The sequence below is a fragment of the Schistocerca piceifrons genome, chromosome 2, assembly GCF_021461385.2.
Source record: "Schistocerca piceifrons isolate TAMUIC-IGC-003096 chromosome 2, iqSchPice1.1, whole genome shotgun sequence".
Lineage (NCBI taxonomy): Eukaryota > Metazoa > Arthropoda > Insecta > Orthoptera > Acrididae > Schistocerca > Schistocerca piceifrons.
The window spans coordinates 283,055,208-283,074,194 of NC_060139.1; the positions used below are offsets into that span (position 1 = coordinate 283,055,208).

Below are 18,987 nucleotides of genomic sequence, written 5' to 3' on the forward strand. Positions count from 1 at the left end.
GTATAGATCTGTTTATCAGGAACTGCCCAATGTGTTTTTTATGTATATTACTGTCTGCAAAGTGTATTCACACAGAACTGTCACTATACCCAAAGATTTGAATAACTCTGTGCAATGGGATCTATCGCTACTTTTTGTTATGATTTGTACAGCCCTTTTTTGCAACTTAAATATTGTTTGTCTGTTCTGCTCTGTTGATCCCCAGAAGGATGTGCCATAACTAATTGTAGAGTGGACATACACAAAATATGCAGTTCTAGTACACAAGCTACTACACACTGAATTTATCATCCTAATTGCATAGCATGCTGAAGCTATTCGCTTTCCAAGTACCGCAGTGTGCTCGGTCCAATGTAGTTGAGAGTCGACATGCATGCCTAAAAATTTTGTTGATGGTACACATTCTATGTGCTCATCATTAACTACTAGCTTGGTACTGTTCAGTTTTCTGTTCAAGTGGAAACTATTTTTTTTTTTTTTTTTTTTTTTTTTTTTTTTTTTTTTTTTTTTTTTTTTTTTTTTACATTTAGGGCTAATTTATTAGCCTCTGTCCACTGGCATATATGCTTAAGTGTTTCCTCAGCTTTTCCATTGAGTACACTTGGTGACTCAGCTTTGATTAAGATGTTACTGTCATCTGCAAACAGTACTGATTCACCATGTTTGACACTTTGTGGAAAATCGTTGATGTTTATTAAAAAGATGATTGGGCCCAGCACACATCCTTGGAGGACTCCTATATTGATGTATTCTCGGTTTGAAAGGTGTGAAAAGATATGATTGGAGTTAGTTTGAGTGATTTCCACAGAAGAAAGTAACACCAAGTGAGATCTGGTGATGGTGGATCCCATTTTGTGAACCAGCTATCCCCTTCTGTAGCACAGACATGTTTGCGAATAGCGATGACTGTTGGAAAATTACCAAACTATGCTCTCGCGGTATACATGGTGGGGGGGGCCCTTTCAAGGTTTCGCTTCAAAATGACATATGTATGAAATCTGGACAATGTTTGGTTCTTGTGCAATAAATAATTGAAAGTGTTCCCGGACTTTTTGTACACCTTGTATGTGAATGACCTTCTGCTTAAAATTCAGTAAGTAAAAGTGTAAGTCTCACCAGAGATAAAGCAATGGAAGAATTGGTAAATAATATTTTTCAAAGAATTATTAAGTGTCTTTACAAATTGACTATCGTTAAATTGTAAAAAACTATGCTACATTTGATTCTGTACAACAGATAATCATACGTACAAATGATGTAGCACATGAACAGGAGTCAGTAAATAAGGTCGAATACTCCAAACATTTGGGTGTAAACTTGACCTGGAAGAAGCGTATTACTGAACTTCTCGAACAATTACATTTGCCTACTTTTGCACTTCATACAGTTACTGGTCTTGGAAATAAACGTATTAACTTCCTGACATGTTTTACATATTTAGTTCAGTAATGTCATACAGAATAATTTTCTGGGGTAACTCATTACTCAGAAAGAAAGTATTCATTGTACAAAAGCAAGTGGTAAGAATACTCTGTGGTGTTCATGCATGGATGTCCTGTAGGTACCTCTTCAAGGAGCTATGTGCTTCAACTGCACCATCACAATATATATTTTTGCTAATGAAATTTATCCCCCCATGAACCATGGACCTTGCTGTTGGTGGGGAGGCTTGCATGCCTCAGTGATACAGATGGCCGTACCATAGGTGCAACCACAACGGAGGGGTATCTATTGAGAGGCCAGACAAATGTGTGGTTCCTGAAGAGGGACAGCAGCCTTTTCAGTAGTTGGAAGGGCAACAGTCTGGATGATTGACTGATCTGGCCTTGCATCACTAACCAAAATGGCCTTGCTGTGCTGGTACTGCGAACGGCTGAAAGCAAGGGGGAAACTACAGCTGTAATTTTTCCCGAGGGCATGCAGCTTTACTGTATGGTTAAATGATGATGGCGTCCTCTTGGGTAAAATATTCTGGAGGTAAAATAGTCCCCCATTTGGATCTCCGGGCGGGGACTACTCAAGAGGACGTCGTTATCAGGAGAAAGAAAACTGGCGTTCTACAGATCGGAGTGTGGAATGTCAGGTCTCTTAATTGGGCAGGTAGGTTAGAAAATTTAAAAAGGGAAATGGATAGGTTAAAATTAGATATAGTGGGAATTAGTGAAGTTCAGTGCAGAAGGAACAAGACTTTCGGTCAGGTGAATACAGGGTTACTAATACAAAATCAAATAGGGGTAATGCTGGAGTAGGTTAAATAATGAATAAAAAAGTAGGAGTGTGGGTAAGCTACTACAAACAGCATAGTATACGCATTATTGTGGCCAAGATAGACACAAAGCCCACGCCTACTACAGTAGTACAAGTTTATATGCCAACTAGCTCTGCAGATGATGAAGAAATTGATGAAATGTATGATGAGATAAAAGGAATATTCAGGTAGTGAAGGGAAACGAAAATTTAATAGTCATGGGTGACTGGAATTCGAGAGTAGGAAAAGGGAGAGAAGGAAACATGGTAGGTGAATATGGATTGGGGGGTAAGAAATGAAAGAGGAAGCCGCCTGGTAGAATTTTGCACAGAGCATAACTTAATCATAGTTAACACTTGGTTAAAGAATCATAAAAGAAGGTTGTATACATGGAAGAATCCTGGAGACACCACAAGGTATCAAATAGATTATATAATGGTAAGACAGAGATTTAGGAACCAGGTTTTAAATTGTAGGACATATCCAGGGGCAGATGTGGACTCTGACCACAAGAGGAAGCCGCCTGGTAGAATTTTGCACAGAGCATAACTTAATCATAGTTAACACTTGGTTAAAGAATCATAAAGGAGGTTGTATACATGGAAGAATCCGGGAGACACCAGAAGGTGTCAAATAGATTATATAATGGTAAGACAGAGATTTAGGAACCAGGTTTTAAGTTGTAGGACATATCCAGGGGCAGATGTGGACTGTGACCACAATCTATTGGTTATGAACTGTAGATTAAAACTGAAGAAACTGCAAAAAGGTCGGAATTTAAGGAGATGGGACCTGGATAAACTGACTAAACCAGAGGTTGTACAGAGTTTCAGGGACAGCATAAGGGAACAATTGACAGGGATGGGGGAAAGAAATACAGTAGAAGACGAATGGGTAGCTATGAGGGATGAAGTAGTGAAGGCAGCAGAGGATCAAGTAGGTAAAAAGACGAGGACTAGTAGAAATCCTTGGGTAACAGAAGAAATACTGAATTTAATTGATGAAGGAAGTGCAAAATGGCTAAGCAGGGATGGCTAGAGGACAAATGTAAGGATGTAGAGGCACATATCACTAGGGGTAAGATAGACACTGCCTACGGGAAAATTAAAGAAACCTTTGGGGAAAAAAGAACCACTCGTATGAATATCAAGAGCTCAGATGGAAACCCAGTTCTAAGCAAAGAAGGGAAAGCAGAAAGGTGGAAGGAGTATATAGAGGGTCTATACAAGGGCGATGTACTTGAGGACAATATTATGGAAATGGAAGAGGATGTCGATGAAATGGGAGATACGATACTGCGTGAAGAGTTTGACAGAGCACTGAAAGACCTGAATCGAAACAAGACCCTGGGAGTGGACAGCATTCCATTAGAACTACTGACAACCTTGGGAGACCCAGTCTTGTCAAAACTCTACCATCTGATGAGCAAAATGTATGAGACAGGCGAAATACCCTCAGACTTCAAGAAGAATGTAATAATTCCAATCCCAAAGAAAGCCGGTGTTGACAGATGTGAAAATTACTGAACTATCAGTTTAATAAGTCACAGCTGCAAAATACTAATGCGAATTCTTTACAGACGAATGGAAAAACTGGCAGAAGCTGACCTCGGGTAAGATCAGTTTGGATTACATAGAAATATTGGAACTCGTGAAGCAATACTGACCTTACGACTTATCTTAGAAGAAAGATTAAGGAAAGGCAAACCTACATTTCTAGCATTTGTAGACTTAGAGAAAGCTTTTGACAGTGTTGACTGGAGTACTCTCTTTCAAATTCTAAAGGTGGTAGGAGTGAAATACAGGGAGCAAAAGGCTATTTACAATTTGTACAGAAAACAGATGGCAGTTATAAGAGTCGAGGGGCTTGAAAGGGAAGCAGTGGTGGGGAAGGGAGTGAGACAGGGCTGTCGCCTATCCATGATGTAATTCAGTCTGTATATTGAAGAAGCAGTAAAGGAAACAAAAGAAAAATTTGGAGTAGGTATTAAAATCCATGGAGAAGAAATAAAAACTTTGAGGTTCGCCGATGACATTGTAATTCTGTCAAAGACAGCAAAGGACTTGGAAGAGCAGTTGAACGGAATGGACAGTGTCTTGAAAGGAGGATATAAGATGAACATCAACAAAAGCAAAACGAGGATAATGGAATGTAGTCGAACTAAGTCGGGTGATGCTGAGGGAATTAGATTAGGAAATGAGACACTTAAAGTAGTAAAGGAATTTTGCTATTTGGGGAGCAAAATAACTGATGGCTGTCAGGGTAGAGAGGATATAAAATGTAGATTGGCAATGGCAAGGAAAGTGTACCTGAAGAAGAGAAATGTGTTAGCATCGAGTATAGACTTAAGTGTCAGGAAGTCGTTTCTGAAAGTATTTGTATGGAGTGTAGCCATGTATGGAAGTGAAACATGGACGATAAATAGTTTGTACAAGAAGTGAATAGAAGCTTTCGATATGTGGTGCTACAGAAGAATGCTGAAGATTAGATGGGTAGATCACATAACTAATGAGGAGGTATTGAACAGAATTGGGGAGGAGAGGAGTTTGTGGCACAGCTTGACAAGAAGAAGGGACCAGTTGGTAGGACATGTTCTGAGGCATCAAGAGATCACAAATTTACCATTGGAGGGCAATGTGGAGGGTAAAAATCATAGAGGGAGACCAAGAGATGAATACACTAAGCAGATTCAGAGGGATGTAGGTTGCAGTAAGTACTGGGATGTGAAGAAGCTTGCACAGGATAGAGTATCATGGAGAGCTGCATCAAACCAGTCTCAGGACTGAAGACCACAACAACAACAATGAAATTTATCATAAATAATTCATCACAATTTGAGAAAAACAGTGATGTACATAGCTATAACACTAGAGGGAAAAATGACTTTATTACCCATTGTTAAAGCTGTAAGTGGTTCAGAAAGGAGTTCAATATGCAGCAACAAAAATTTTTGATCATTTACCCAATAACATAAAATGTCTGATAGGAAGTGAAGCAAGTTTTAAATCTAATGTAAAATTGTTTCTACTGGACAGCTATTCCAATGATGAATTTTTCTTAAAAACTGGTAGCCAGTTAAAAAATATTTAATTGTAGTTGCATGAGTAGGACTAAAAATAATATGTTCATTAATATTAGCACTAATCGTGTGTACATATCTTGTAAACTGACTTGTACCACATCAATTTGAAAAAAATAGATCATTCAAATGATCTATGGAACATGTAACTAACTAACTGAGCACTGAAGACTTTGCTGTTCAGTACCCAAAATTTGATCCAATTCTTCATATCAGTACGGGTTCTGTAGTATCTACAACAATGCAGTTACTACTCTCTCCCTGTCAAACATACGAATACATTTATGTATCATGATATAGCAACTCATTGCAGTAAATTTTGAGACTGATTCTTCTTTCTGTACTCTTTTAAGCCTGTGTAACTAAATCCTTAAACAGCCAACAAATGCAGCAGCCACATTTAATAAAATAAAAATATTTTCCTGTGGAATTCTGACACTGCTTACCTCCTGAGACTTAAGGTTGTATTCAAAGGCATAACAATATGAAAAGGATGGACTGTTATCCACCACATATAGGAGGCACTGACTAGCAGATACATAAAAAAAAGGACTGCTAGGTAGTATTAGCTATTGAACTAAGTCTTTCATCAGATGTAGACAAAACAAAATGCACATTCACTTGACACATGCAAAACTCTCTCTCTCACACACACACACACACACACACACACTACACACCTACTCAGGGCCACTGTCATCTTGTGATGCTAAGGCCTATCTGCTGCTGCATCTAATGTGAGTAGTTGTGAGATGAGAGGCACATAAAATGGGGAAAGGACTATGCAGGTGTGCTGGTGGGATAGAAAGCTTATGTAAGTCTAGAGTGGGAGCAGGGAAGTATATATGCAGCTGGAGGACAGGGACTAGTGGAGATTGATGTCAGATGGGTTTGGGACTGAGGAATATGTTGCAGAGAGATTTCCCACCTGTGCATTTCAGAAAAAGCTTGTGTTGGAGGGAAGAATCTAGGTGGCAAAGGCTGTGAAGTAGTCACTGAAGTCAGGCACTGAGATTGTTGCTTTTCAACTATCTTTCTGAAATGAGAAATATCCCACCCCTCCTACAGCGGTATTCTGCTGTGCACCCATCCTGCACAATATCCGTATCTGCTCCCATTCCATCCTTGCTCCCAACCCATTGCCCCATGACTCATAACCATGCTGTAGATGTATATGCAAGACTTGTCCCATACATCCTCCCACTATCACCTATGCCAGTCCTATCAGAGGCATCTCTTATCCCATTGGAGGCAGGGCCATCTGTGAAAGCAGTCATATGATCTACCAACTTAGCTGCAACCAGTGTTGTGAATTTTACATGGGCCTGACCACTAATGAGCTGTTTCTCCACCTGAATGGCCGCCACCAAACTGTAGCCAAGAGATAACTGAATCACTCGGTTGCTGAGCATGCTGTGTAACCTGATGAGCTTGTCTTCAGTGAGTGCTTGACTGCCTGTGCTATCTAGTTTCTTCTTTTCTGAATTGTGCAGGTGGGAACTCTCCCTGCAACATATCCTTAATTTCTGTGATGCCTCCTAGCCCCAGCCTTCACTGATCCCTGTTCCATCCCATTCCCTGGCCAGTATCTCATCCACACCCCCACTACCCACCACAACAATGATTGATGCTGAACACCAGATGCAGTAGAAGCTGTCAGACCTTAGTGTTCCAAGATGACAGTGGGCATGTCTGTGTGTTTGTGTGTGTGTGTGTGTTTGTGTGTGTATGTGTGAGAGAGAGAGAGAGAGAGAGAGAGAGAGAGAGAGAGAGAGAGATACAAATATGTATGATATATTTAGATCAAAGAAAAATGAATTTTTGTAAGTGCAATTAAAGTTTGACTTGAATGTAGGAAAGGCAGCAGCTTGGAGCCAGTGGGCCTGTATTAAGCACGTAGAAGGCATTTGCCATGATCTTCGAAGCCTGGAGCTTAGTAAAGAAGTTCTTGCTACCTTATGGATTGAAGCACTAATATATATAGGACAGTAAGCAGAACAAACCAATGATGCTATTTTCAAACATGTACTCTTCCCCCCCCCCCCCCCCCCCCCCCCCCCCCCCCCCCCCCCGCCCCACTCCGCCCTTGAGCTGGGCTTCTTGCCATATCCTGATATTATGTGGAAATCTAAGGGAACACTGCCGTCCTCTTTTTTCCAGACTCAGAATACTCACAATTATAAATTTATATAACTGTGTGTCTGTACTCTATATTAAAAACAATATTTCAGAATTTATTGCCAGAGGAGAAATGTATGAACACAACACCAGGGCTAAGGGTAATTTAGACATACCATGCCACAGATTAGCAAGAACAGGAAATTCCCACTAAGTAAACCCACTCAAAATGTTCAGTAAACTGCCAATTCATGTTCAGTCTATGGATATAATTTTTTTTAAAATTAAGTGGTACACAGCTGGCTGTCAGATCATCTACTCTATGACATTAAAGAATTCTTTGAGATCCCTGATGAGGATATTACCATTTAAAAGTTGTCTGTAGTTAAACATATTATTGTGTGCTGTGGTTAATCATGTGTAATTACATAGTGTATACAATATACAATACAGTACTATATTATTTTAGATTATAGTATAGCTTATTGCATTAACTTTTAGAAACTATACTGGTGTAATTTGGTACACTACCATGCTTAAAATGTATTCTATAATGTCCTGACACTAGTTTATTTTATTTTATGTATGTTCTATTACATCCTGTATGACAAAGCCAATATCATTGTAAAATGATCTATGGTGAATAAAATTCTTGATTATTGTTTTCAATGCTTGCTGTAGGGTTGCTGTAACAGATTGGGAGAGAGCCAGTGGTAATGAATGTGACAGTGTCATAAGAAATGTGAGTGGGGAATGGGCAAACAATTTTTGATTTACACTGAGTCTCACAGTCCTGTTGTGTACTTCGAGGAGTGTAGATGAAGAACAGCATCTGGTTGGAGCTGTAAAGTCCTGTAATAGGCTTGTTAAGCACAAAGCTTGAAAAGCACTTCTACTGCACATGTATTGGACTTATACAGGAACATCACTATAATTGGCATCAGGGGTGGCGTGTGGAAAGGGGACTGAAACACTGGATGAGAATGCTCAAAAGATAACATGAATATTTGGTAAGGGGAGGGAGTTTACCATCATTTGTGCCCATTACTTCTCGTATTTATTTTGATGTGTGAGAAGAAGCAAAGGAAGAAAAATAAAGTTGTAAGCTGCCTTATATCTTTAACTGGGTAGACCAAGCTGTATGGTATTGTTAAATATCTTATTTGACACAATATGTACCGCTGACTGTAAAAAACCAGACTATTGCATTCATTATATCCTAATTTTGACTTAAAGAAATGAATCATTGACATTGAGAAGAAAGACCAGAAGGAAATCCAATGTGTTTAGAAGTGCGACTTGTGAGAGAAGACAAAGCAGTATTCAGCATGAAACATTGAGGAACTTTGCTCGGCGTAACAAGTGTAGGATTCATGTTTTTCACAGACTTATAATGAATGAGTCTATGAGTGAATGGAGGTCAACTCTTTAAAAATGTGTAAAATAGCTGGACAGTTATAGACCCTGAGGTTGACCATGTCAAAGATTTAGAAATGTGCTTTAGAATAATATGTAGCTGTAAGGATGCAATTGCTTTAGCATACAGGAAAAGAAAGCTAAAGATAAAACTGGACAGAACAACATTGTTTTACGATCAATCTAATAGATGGATTGGTGTAAGATGTCTTGTGCATATGTATGTTTCAAGAAAGTAGTAATATTTCCATATACTCTAAGTATGAAGCTTGTGTTTGGCCAAGTACGTTTCTTCAGGAATAATTTACAGTATGACTGAAATCTGCATCAATACTCACAGTTGTGCAAGTGCAGCTTACCTAGGAGGACCACTGGCAAAGTATATGTACTTAAATTGTGAAGAGGTCATACTTGTGAAGATAAGAAGCAGTTTACTTTAACCAGATAATAAATATGCCCCCCCCCCCCCCCAGTTCTTTCTCTCTCCCATCATTCTAGTCCCTTTATTCCCTCCTGAGGTCTGTATTTCATCCATTTCTTCCACAGTGCAGAAGGGAATATGTTTGCCTTGTAATCTTTTGCTCAGTTTCATAATTTATGGACATTTCTTCCTTATTGTTGTATTTGTTGCTATACACACTCTATATGTATCCTTTATCAATTAAGTAGTAATGCATATTAATTTGGTTACAGGTATGATAACTTTTTTAAATATTTATTTATTTAGGTATGTCACCAGTTGGGTGGAGACTAGAGAACACCAAGCTGAGAGATCAAATCTCATTGTCTTATTTGACAAGTACATTCCTTCATGCCTTGAAGCTCTGAGAATGCGATTTAAGAAAGTAACACCCATAGCTGAAATTTCACATACACAAATGCTGTGCCACCTATTAGACTGTCTCATAATACCTGCAAATCTGCCAAATGACTGTCCAAAGGAATGGTATGAGATATATTTTGTCTTTGCTTGTGTCTGGGCTTTTGGTGCTGCAATTTGCCAAGATCAGGTGAGTTAAATGATGGTTTAATTTGTATTAATATAGGCTTTATAACTTCTTTGTAACTGTGTCTATCATTTTTGTCTGCTTGTTTCTGAACAGTTGGTAGATTACCGTGTGGAATTTTCAAAATGGTGGGCAAATGAATTTAAGACGGTGAAATTTCCATCACAAGGAACTGTTTTTAATTATTTTGTTGACCATGAAACTAAGAAATTTCTACCATGGGAGGAAAAAGTTCAAAAATTTGAACTTGATTATGATATACCACTCCAGGTAATGTAAAAGTTTCTTGTGCAATTAACCTCAAAATATAAATCAGAGAGATCATTGTCAGCAAAGCTTAGAATTGTGGGCAGAATAACAACAAAAGGAAAAGAAAATATTGATGCATGAATTTTCACATCTAAAAGTATTTTACAGGGTAGCAGAAGAGGGAAAAGGAAGAAAGTACATATTTAAAAAATATAAAAAATGGTAATAAAAGACTTACTCACAAGTCTGAATTGAGGAAGGGAGGCAATTGAATTTTTTATCAGTGGTAACATCTCTGTTGACATCATTTTTGGGATAAGATGCAAGGCATTTTTATTGTGAAAGAATTTCCATTAGGACTAAGGCCTTGAGTTGCAGACAGGCATACTGAAAAAGACTGCTAAAATATTTAAGCTTTCAGACAAAGTCCTTAGGGATGTGTGTGTACTTTCTACTTCAGAAGGAGAACTTTGCCCAAAAGTTAAAACTATTCTCCAAAAGGACATTTATTCAGCAAAATACACAGGGTACCAAAAGCAGGAAAATGCATTTCAAGAAGTTTTCTGTGTCTCTATTTCCTACTAGTTTTTAATTGCACTTTTTATTTGAATTCTCATTTCTGTTCTTTTCCTCTTACCGTATAATATCTTTGGACTGAAGGTGGAAGTGTGCTTACCAGTATACAGCATTTAACCTCCTACTCTCTCTGACATCTCTCTCTTCCTGTTTGTCACCTCGTTCCTCGCTGAAGGTGGGTATTTCTCAGCTTGGGACCTGAGTGACTTACCCCTCTTTTCCAAGCTTCTCCAGTGTATTCCTCTTTCCTCCTTGAAATAGGAACTAACAACTCTGACAGTTGATCTAATTAGGAACACAAAGAAAACACAGACATAGAAGAAATACAAATTTATTGGGTCATGGAGTGACATCAACAAGAATACAATGAAGGCAGAGTCATGAAGTGACAACAATAAGAACTCAGTGAAGGTAGTTACGAGTCTTGAACACGCAGCAACTGAGATCCCGGAGGCCTGTGTATAGCTTTATGAAGATGCTGTCTCCAACTTGTGTTGCTGGCTTCTTGTTGTTTGGTGATGGTGCTGTCCATGGCAGCAGGCCGTTTGGATGTCAGCATACACTATGCTTTCCGTAGTGGCCCCACATGTGTCTGCTGTGAATGGTAGGTCTAGTAAATGGCAGGTTACAACACTCCTCCTTCCTTGCCAGGGTAGTGACCAGGTGCCGCAGTATGTGATGCTGTTTCTGTAAAGAATATCATGGTGTCTGTGGCAATGTTGGGGGTGGCAGTCAAATGTGCGAAAAATTCCCAGTCCACCCCGATCAGTGTGTATGGACAAAAGTGGTTGGGATGAGGGCACTCCCATCACCCATGGACCCAGGGGCAACTAGTGGACAGGACCAGCAATAGGGGGCAGGAGCCATCTGGACGTCAGATTCCACAACAAGAGACAATGGTGGACTGGGGAGGAGAGGCTCTGGGGAGAAAACCAAATACTGACCCTGCTGACAGCAGCATATGCTCAGCGCAGTGGGAGGTTTTGGCACTCATCGCAGGCAGCAAACGCATCACCCATTGCTGGGGAAGGTGGACATGGTCAGGCCTGTCTGGAGTGGCCAGGGCTGATGAAGAATGAGATGGAAACCCACAGCCTGAGGAGAGGGACCCACACCCATCCTGGGACACAACTGGCTCTGGTGACATGCCATGAGACGATCTTCAGTGTGAACCATGAAGATGTGGTGATTGTGCTGGTTATGGACAATGACTGGAATTCCTTGAGGACACCACCTAAAACACCAGACCCAGCCTGGTATGCTGAGCACGGATGTCAATGAAATTGGTGCCGCTGGGGGACACCTGCTTGGCAGCAAGAGGTTGAGCAGCATCAATTGCTGATATTTGTGCAGGAACTCAGCAGACTTTTGGCCTCTGTGTCCATCTTCCTTCTTATGCAAGAGATCCCCCAGTGGCCCAAATGTCAGGAGGACCTCCTGCCACATAGCCACCAGAACCACCACACAGGGAATGAATCCTTCCACCGACAAGAGGGAGAGGCACTGACACAGTGTGTAATAATTGCAGAGTGGGTCCAATACCCAGCCCAATGACATTCTGGCCACCTCTGTTGTACCATGTGCACAACTTGCACCAGAGCATCCGATCTGCTGCCACAGCAGAGGCAACAGGGGAACTGGTGATGGAGAAGACATCCACCATGTTCCTTGCCTCGATATCCAGGTGAGAACCAAGCAGTTACTTCTTGTCAAATGAGGTGTCAAGTCCCTTGGGGAGCCAGTACAGAGCATCCTCATTTGTATTTTGCGACTTGGGACAAAAATGAATGTTGTAATTGTATTGGGACAAGAACAGAACCCAGTGCTGAAGATGACGAGTGGCTTTCTCTGGCAAGGACAACGATGGGCTAAACAGGGAAACCAAAGGGTTATGGTCAGTAGTTAAATGAAATTTTACACTATGAATGGATTTTTTAAGGCCTAGACAATAGCAAGAACATCTCTTTCCACCTGAGAATAAAGTTGCTGAGCTAGTTGAGTGTTTTTGGTGCAAAGGTAATAGACTGTTCGGAGCCATCTGAATGGTGTTGGGCCAGGACCACTTCCATCCTGTACATGGACGCACCCATTAGTGAAATTACATTTGAGGCTCACAGTCTGTAGAACAGAAGTAATGTATGTGATCCTCTGTGGCAGCATGGCCAGGTCCCTTTAGAATATTGTAAAACATGACACAGAGTGAAGGCTATCATTAAGCTGCACAAAAGCATGCTCATAAGCTACAGATCAAACAAAAGGAGAACATTTCTGCAGTAATAGATGCAGTGGGTAGGCAATAATTACCGCTCTGGGAATAAACTTACAATAGTATGCCATGTTGTTGAGGAATGCCTGAAATTCATGAAGATTAGACGAAGGGGTGGGGATGTATTTTCACTTATGAAAAACAGCATTATTGAAGTAATCGCAAATGAGTGCTCGGCCTATTCTTTATGCTGCATTGCTGTTGTCCAGTCAATGTGTTCAGTGCTACGCACAACCTGTGTCTTACATGTTGCTCTATACCTCATGTTTGTTCTTACTATGACAAACTTGATCCCATCCTTATTTCCAAGTTCGTTATATCTACATCTACATACATACCCTGCAACCCACCATACGGTGCGTGGCGGAGGGTACCTCGTACCACAACTAGCATCTTCTCTCCCTGTGCCACTCCCAGACAGAACGAGGGAAAAATGACTGCCTATATGCCTCTGTACGAGCCCTAATCTCTCTTACCTTATCTTTGTGGTCTTTCTGCGAAATATAAGTTGGCGGCAGAAAAATTGTACTGCAGTCAGCCTCAAATGCTGGTTCTCTAAATTTCACCAGTAGCGATTCACGAAAAGAACGCCTCCTTTCCTCCAGAGACTCCCACCCGAGTTCCTGAAGCATTTCCGTAACACTCGCATGATGATCAAACTTACCAGTAACAAATCTAGCAGCTGACCTCTGAATTGCTTCTATGTCCTCCCTCAATTCGACCTGATAGGGATCCCAAATGCTCGAGCAGTACTCAAGAATAGGTCGTATTAGTGTTTTATAAGCAGTCTCCTTTACTGATGAACCACATCTTCCCAAAATTCTACCAATAAACCGAAGACGACTATCTGCCTTCCCCACAACTGCCATTACATGCTTGTCCGGCATCATATCACTCTGCGATATTTAAACGACGTGACTGTGTCAAGCGCTACACTATTAATGGAGTATTCAAACATTACAGGACTCTTTTTCCTATTCATTAATTTACATTTATCTGTATTTAGAGTTAGCTGCCATTCTTTACACCAATCACAAATCCTGTCCAAGTCATCTTGTATTCTCCTACAGTCACCCAACGACAACAACTTCCCATACACCACAGCATCATCAGCAAACAGCCGCACATTGCTATCCACCCTATCCAAAAGATCATTTATGTAGATAGAAAACAAGAGCGGACCTACTACACTTCGTTGGGGCACTCCAGATGATACCCTCACCTCCAATGAACACTCACCATTGAGGACAATGTACTGGGTTGTATTACTTAAGAAGTCTTCAAGCCACTCACATATTTGGGAACCAATCCCATATGCTCGTACCTTAGTTAGGAGTCTGCAGTGGGGCACTGAGTCAAACGCTTTCCGGAAGTCAAGGAATATGGCATCCGTCTGATACCCTTCATCCATGGTTCACAAGATATCATGTGATAAAAGGGCGAGTTGTGTTTCGCAGGAGTGATGCTTTCTAAAGCCGTGCTGATGCATGGACAGCAACTTCTCTGTCTCAAGGAAATTCATTATATTCGAACTGAGAATATGTTCTATAATCCTGCAACAAACCGATGTTAAGGATATTGGTCTGTAATTTTGAGGATCCGTCCTTCTACCCTTCTTATATATAGGCGTCACCTGCACTTTTGTCCAGTCGCTCGAGACTTTGCGTTGGGAAAGAGATTCGCGATAAATGCAAGCTAAGTAAGGAGCCGATGCAGTAGAGTACTCTCTGTAAAACCGAATTGGAATCCCATCAGGACCTGGCGATTTATTTATTTTCAACCCATTCATCTGCTTCACAACCCCGGGGATGTCTATCACTATGTCCTCCATAAGGGAATCTGTACGAGCCTCAAACGGCAGTACGTTTGTATGATCCTCCTGCGTGAAAGATTTCTCATATGCTAAATTTAAAATTTTGGCTTCCGTTGCCAGGCCAGACTGATCAGTGAGTGACTGGATGGAAGCCTTTGATCCCTTTACCGATTTTACGTAAGACCAGAATTTTCTTGGGTTTTCAGAAAAATCTTTTGCTAAGGTATGATGGTGGTAGTGGTTGTATGCTTCGCGCATTGCTCTTTTTACAGCAGCATAAATCTCTACTAACTTTTGCCTGTCCTCATTCTCCCAATCTTTCTTGTACCGCGAGTACAACTGTCTTTGCTTCCTGAGCATTCTGCGAATTGTGCTGTTAAACCACGGTGGGTTTTTTCCATCCGTAACCCACTTTACAACTAGAACAAACACTATTTATGGAACAAAGTACTTTATAGAGCAACATGTAAGATACAGGTTGTGCGTAGCATTGAACACATTGATTGGACAACAGTAATAGTGTAAAGAATAGGCTGAACACTCATTTTTGATTGTTTTAATAAAGCTGTTTCCTTGGCGGCTCACCAGAGCGTACCGGGGGCAGACCCAGGTGGCCTCTACAAGTGGGCGTATGAACTGTATGGACACGCACTCACCGAAATTGTATGTGTCATAAGTGAAAATACATCATGGGGCAAAGCTGTAATGGTGGTGAGATGTTATATTGTGGGACACACACCCTGCCAGGAAATTTCATGACCCAAATAAACGACAAAATGCTGGCAAAGAGAGAATTAGTGAGATTACATTTGAGGCTCACAGCTTGGAAAACAGAAGTAATGTAGGTGATCCTCTGTGTTAGCACCTGTCATGATGATGTCGTCAAGGCAGTTAATGTAAAGAAGGACAACCAACGATAACCTGTCCTAAAAAATGTTGAAAGATGGAAGGTATACAAGCAACCCTAAACATTAGTGATTGATATTGAAAAAGGCATAAAGCCATATTAATCACAAGCAACTGTTTTGGTGTCTCATACAGTGGACTCTGAAGCTAGCCTTCGGCCAAGTCAATTTTTGGAAAGAATTAACCCCCAGCCAGTTCTGTGGGCAACTCCCCCACTCAAGGAATGGGGTAAGTGTTGATGACCAACTATGCATTGTTGTCCTTGAGGTCACCACAGCACCAAACCCAACCAGTTAGCTTCTTTATGATCGCTAATGCACTGTCCGTCCCCGGTAGCTGAGTGGTCAGCGTGGCAGATTGTCAATCCTAAGGGCCCGTGTTCAATTCCCGTGTGTACTGTGAAGTTATTTGCACAGCCTAATCCTGGGGCAAACAGATCTGAAAACTCAGACTACAAAGAATCCAGTTCGCGATATGGCACTTGATCTGACACCAGATGCACCACATTCATGTTAGGAAACACCAAAAGCAGTAAAGGCATCTAACCCAAACAAATTTTCAGTACTCACATAACTGACCACCAACTATTTAATCTTACAGGCAACTGAGTTATAGATTGTGTAAATTTACCATGAATAGGAATCTGCTGTTTGTCGTACCTTAGAATTGACAGTAAACTGTGTGCCAATGGTGGGGACCCTAGACTGGTATATGTATGAGAGTTGAGCTAGGACACGGTAACCCCCCCTGTTGACTTGTAGTAGTAATGGCTGAACCATCACCCACAATTCAGTTAATGTTGTGACCTGATGGCAAAGTTGAACATAATAACAAAATGGTATGAAATTGATGCCCATTGAGTCCTGCAATTTTTCATGGGTGGACAAAGATTTAAATGTCACTGATATGTGACCTTTTTCTTTACATTTGTGGCAAGAGGTACAGCCCTTGGAGCAGGCAACCTGCTCATGCTGTTTGAAACAAGAGGGGCATGAATTACGTGGCATTCGCTGTTCCTGCTGCCAGTGACATGTTTGTCCGCATTGGGCCGGTTGGCTTGTTTGTTCTGTGGCTAGAACCTGTCCCCCCCAATGCGCTTGGCTCCATGATCTGGGGTTGCACACTGTCAACAATGGTGATGTCACTCGAAGATGCTAGTTGGTGGCCCATGGCACAGGAGATGTTGAATGACTGTGTAATATTCAAAACCTCCTCCAGTGTAGGGTCCTCAAGCTGAAGGGCACATTGACACATCTCCTAATCTGGACCTGAATGAATAATCATGTATCTGGTCATGGCACCTGCATATGACTCCTGATACTTTGCCATGACAAACTGACACTTGTGACAGGCCATGAAGCTTAGATGCCCAGTTGCAATATGATTGCTGTGGCTGTTTATGACATTGGTAGAATTTTACATGCAGAGTAATTTGTACGCTTGTGGTTATAGGTGGACGCAAACTACACATATCATCAAAAGAAAAAAACGATGGTTATTTAGAGGAATTAACTGACACGGATGTGATACATATGAGGGTGTCCATGATAAGACATGAGCTTTCGGACCTCCTTTTCAATCATTCGGAAAGCTGCAAAACATTGACGAAGCCACTTATCGTAAGTCTTCCATGGATTCATCGCAGGGTGGGAATGGTGGCAGATGAACAACTGGCAGTGGAGCCTGCATCAGTGAGGCTAACAAGTGTTCCAACATGGCCATATGCACTTGCTGTTGTTACAGAAGTTACTTGAGTCAAGCCTCAGTGGAAGAGCAAAATGGCAGAAATCCACACAATTTGAAACACACAAAAATTTGACCCTTGCCTGTCACCACTTGTGCTCTAACTATGAACACAAGGAAACACATGGGCATAAAAAGAAATACACATTTATTGGGTCATGCAGTGACATAAACAATACAGTAAAGGCAGAGTCACAAAGTGACCACAACAACAAGAGCTCAGTGAAGGTAATTACAAGTCTCAAATAAATAGACGACTTAGAGCCCAAAGCCCCATGTATTGCCTTTTGAAGATGCTGTCTCCGTCTTGTATCACTGTTTCATGTTGTGTACACACAGCAGTCCAAGTGGCTGCGGTTGGTGACAGTGCTGCCCTGGCGGCCACCTCGGGTAGCTTTGGGCACGCCATTTAAATGTCGGTGCACACTGTGCTTTCCATAGTGGCCCAACTTGTGTCTTTGTGGGCAGCAGGTTACTGCAAAAGTTTGGTAATTTTTTTTCCCTACTTTTAAATGAATCTGTCACAAGTACTTGGACTTTTTTCTTGTGGAAGTGAATACTGTTCAGCCATTCTGTCTCCTTGTAACTTTAGTTTACTCAGGAGAGTATTCTTTTTGATAGAACTAACAGTCACTTTGCATGACAACAACCAGTATCTACGAGGGCGGTTCAGAAAGTAACCTCCGATTGGTCACAGTGCGGGTTGTGGGGGGGTAGCGACGCCATCTGTGCGTTCACGCACTCAACAGGTCAGTCGGCATCAAGCCGTGGTCGAGTGAACGTCGTACCCGCGCTAGTTTAGTTTTTGTGGCAGTTTGAAATGTGTGCTGCAATAGAAAACCCCGCCAAATGTGAAGCGCGTGCTGTCATAAGGTTTTTTACAGCCAAAGGATATTCTGCAGCAGCTATTCATCGTGAGCTTTGTGCCGTGTACGGACCAAGAGTTATGAGTGAAAGAGTTGTCCGTGAATGGGTACGTTTATTTAAAAGTGGACGAGAAAACGTTCATGATGAAGAGAGGAGTGGTAGACCATCATTGGTGACTGACGAACTCGTTCAGACAGTTGATGCAAAAGTTCGTGAAAATCGACGTTTCTCAATGTCGGAGTTGTCTACTGGTTTTCCACAGATTTCTAAGATTCTCTTGTACGAGATAGTGACAGCAAGATTGGGTTACCGTAAGTTCTGTGCACGATGGGTGCCCAAAATTCTTACCGACCACCACAAAACTCAAAGAATGGCCTCTGCATTAGACTTTCTGTCACGTTATGAGGACGAAGGAGAACCATTGTTAAACAGAATCGTGACCGGTGACGAAACCTGGATTAAGTACGTGAACCCTGAGACAAAAGAACAATCAAAGATGTGGGCACATTCAAATTTGCCTACCAAACCAAGAAAAGCCTCGCAAGATTTTTCTGCCAGAAAACTGATGGCAACGGTGTTTTGGGATGCCAAAGGAGTGTTGTTGGTTGAATTCATGGAACGTGGCACGACCATTAATCAAGACGTGTACTGTGAAACAATAAAAAAGTTACGACGGGCTATACAGAACAAACGCCGTGG

At 41.2% G+C, this 18,987-nt stretch overlaps 1 protein-coding gene across 1 annotated transcript in view; it reads left to right on the forward strand.

Moving 5' to 3' along the window:
- Positions 1–18,987, forward strand: part of LOC124775330 (dynein beta chain, ciliary-like) — a 702,744-nt gene that overhangs the window by 600,847 nt on the left and 82,910 nt on the right. The window contains exons 68-69 of the mRNA XM_047250162.1: positions 9,589–9,871; positions 9,965–10,138. Of these exons, the coding sequence (XP_047106118.1) occupies positions 9,589–9,871; positions 9,965–10,138 (457 nt within the window). The remainder of the gene's footprint in view (positions 1–9,588; positions 9,872–9,964; positions 10,139–18,987) is intronic.